Genomic DNA, 3,094 nt, shown 5'->3' with positions numbered 1-3,094 from the left:
CTGTTTGGTGAGAGACGGCTGGGCAGGGTGGTGGGATTATTCCACATAATCCAGCAAAAGCTGTCATTCTGGTGGTAGAAGGAATATGGTCCCCTGGGGTGGTGGTGGGGGGGTGGGGGACAGGGGCAGCATGGCTGGACAGGTGGCCTCTCTTCCAGGCGCCGGTGTGCTGGTGACCACGGTGGTGGCCGGCGGCATCGCCATCCTGCAGCCCTTTCTGGCCGCCTCCAGGCCCTTCCTCAGGGACATCGTCTTCTACATGGTGGCCGTCTTCCTGACCTTCCTCACGCTCTACGTCGGCCATGTCACCCTATCCTGGGCCCTGGGTGAGCCACCATGGGGCCGGACGCGCCCCCCCAACCAGGCTGGCCGGTAGGAGGCCCCGGCACAGAGGGAGGCGAAGAGGTGGCCAGCTGAGCCCTTCTGCACCAAAGTGGCAGAGCTGCTGCCCAGCCGGATAGCTGGGAGGGCCAGGGCCAGGGCGATGTGCCCGCTGTGCAGCTGACCTCCACCATCAGACTTCTGGCTGCAAAGACTCTGTTCGGATGATTTGAGCGTCATCGCCCACAGCGTGGGGAGAGGGCGGTACTGGGGGAGGCAAGAGACGTCAGTGGAGAGGCCCAAAAGCTCAGCTGCTCAGCTGAAGGTTGTTGGTTCTGGACCACCCAGTGGTGCTGAGGCAGAAAGGCCTGGTGAACCCCTGCCTTCGCGATGGCAGCTTCAGCAACCCTGGGGGCGGTTTCCCTCCATCATGGTTTTCCCTGTGAGTCTTGGAGTCACAACAGACTCGATGGCAATGGGTTTGGTCTGGGTTTTTTGGGCTGTAATGGAGTGCTGAGACCCCCCAGCCCCCCAGGAACTGCCTTTGGTGGGAAATATCCCTTCCATGGGCTGGGAGTTGAGGGGGCGGGGACAGGGCAAGAGGTCAGTGAGGGCCAGATAGGCCCCAAAATTAATAGCACCCAAATGAATGGGGTTCTGAGGACTCTCTCGGTGCCAGGGCCAGGAGGCGGTGTGGGGATGATGGGTCGAGGAAGGAGAGAGTGGGCACGAGGGCTCAGGCCATCAGCCTCGGCCGTGTGTCCAGCCAGCACTAACAGGGCCAGGCTCTCTGGGCCCTTGATGGACACAGTGACACTGCCCCCCCCACCTCCCGGTCTGCAGGCTACCTGGGCTTCTACCTGTTCTACGTGCTCACTGTGGTCCTCTGCACCTGTTTCTACCGATGGCAGCGGAGAAAAGCCCTGGTGTACTCCACGCCGGGCACTCCAGGTAAGGGGCTGAATCGAGCCCCGAGGCAGAGAGGAAGAGTGGGTGGGAACCTCTGGGTCCCACAATGTGCTGTCTTTCCTGTGAGGACATGTTCTCCGGTCCCGCCAAACCCATCCCCTTGACATCTTTAGCCCCACACTTCTGGGGACCCACCTGTATGCTTTTGCCTCAGGTAAAGTCTCCCCTTCTGAGTCCTTATAGCACATTGTCCAGCTGGTGCTTGGCTTCTACAGGGACTCCCTGCTATGCTTAGGATGAGATCCAGCACCTCTGTGCACATAGATGCATGCACCACTCGCACACACATACATATGCATACTCCTACATACATGGCAACACCCATAAATACATGCACAGTGCATGCACAACATGCACACAAATGCATGCACCGCACATGCAGATGCAAACATGCATGTATGTGCAACACACACATACACCCATGATACACATGCAACCCTCACATAGATACATGTTTGACACACAAATACATATAGGACCACACATACCAAAGGCACACATGTACGCATGAATACGTACACAACACACATACATACACATGCATCCCAGGGGACTTCAAAGTTTTTGCAGAACTGTCATCATCTTTCTAGTCTCTTCTCAGGCTTTTTGAAGGTCTCTTGTATGTGCACTTCCACAAGTATGCCTATAACACACATGCACAAATGTGTGTACAGCATACAAACCTAGACACAACACACAAATACACACAAACACGTACACACATCTACACACAAATACATAGGCAAAACACATACACAACACATACACACAATGCATATGCACACATACAACACACATCTACACTACACACACATACAACACACATCTACACTACACACACATACAACACACATCTACACTACACACACACACAATAAATACACAACACACAAACATACACACACACTCTCATATATAACACATGTATGTAGGCATATGCAAGTGCATACACAGCATATATAAAATGTACATACAAAATATGTATATAATAAAACACACACAAACATATACACATCACACGAATACTTATACAACACACATAAACACCACACGCTTGAAGGCATATGCACAGCCATGGAAATGCCTACATAACACACATGCAGTTACATACATTCACAAATTCATTTATACACACAAGTACATATACAACACACTAAAAGAAAACGAACTCCCTGCCGTGGAGTCAATGCCAACTCACGACCACCCTGTAGGACAGGGCAGAACTCCCCCTTTGGGTTTCCGAGCCTGTAACTCTATGGGAGTAGAAAGCCTCGTCTACCTACCTAGGAGCAGGTTGGTGGTTTCAAACTGCTGACCTTGAATTTAGCATCCCAACACACAAGCACTATGCCACCAGGGCTCTTACACAACGCACATTTATACATACACGAACACACACAAGTGCTCACACAGGGCACACACGTGCACGAGTACCTCACACACGTGTGTAACTTCCGGAGTGCTCTCTGTCTGCTGGGTGTGTGCGTCATCTCACCACGCCCTGCTCTATAGCAGTTGGAGGCTGAGAAAGCACTGTGTTCCGTTCTTGGATGAGGAAACCCGATTCCGGAGGTCAGGTTCTCCCAGGTCAGAGGGCAAGAGAGGGAGCCGGGACTTGAACTCTGTTCTCCCAGACCCAAAGACCACCTTGGAAATGGCTACGAAATCCAGAGTGAAGCCGGCCTGGATGGACCCTTGCCCCCTGGACACTGACCACTGCGGTGGTCCGGTGGGAGACCTTGTTAGCTGGACTCGCATGTGCACCCCTCTCACCTACAGAGCTGCTCTCAGACTCCGAGGACGA

General features: G+C 53.2%; 1 protein-coding gene across 1 annotated transcript in view; it reads left to right on the top strand.

Moving 5' to 3' along the window:
• Window positions 1-3,094, top strand: part of SLC8B1 (solute carrier family 8 member B1) — a 14,643-nt gene that overhangs the window by 1,407 nt on the left and 10,142 nt on the right. Inside the window, exons 5-7 of the mRNA XM_045296700.1 lie at window positions 159-326; window positions 1,165-1,272; window positions 3,070-3,092. Coding sequence (XP_045152635.1) covers window positions 159-326; window positions 1,165-1,272; window positions 3,070-3,092 — 299 coding nt within the window. The remainder of the gene's footprint in view (window positions 1-158; window positions 327-1,164; window positions 1,273-3,069; window positions 3,093-3,094) is intronic.

This window comes from Echinops telfairi, unplaced genomic scaffold (assembly GCF_000313985.2).
Source record: "Echinops telfairi isolate 266 unplaced genomic scaffold, ASM31398v2 ScPeMD7_7412;HRSCAF=8450, whole genome shotgun sequence".
Taxonomy (NCBI): Eukaryota; Metazoa; Chordata; class Mammalia; order Afrosoricida; family Tenrecidae; genus Echinops; species Echinops telfairi.
The sequence above is the reverse complement of the archived record's forward strand: the minus strand, read 5'-3'. Positions and strand labels throughout refer to the sequence as shown.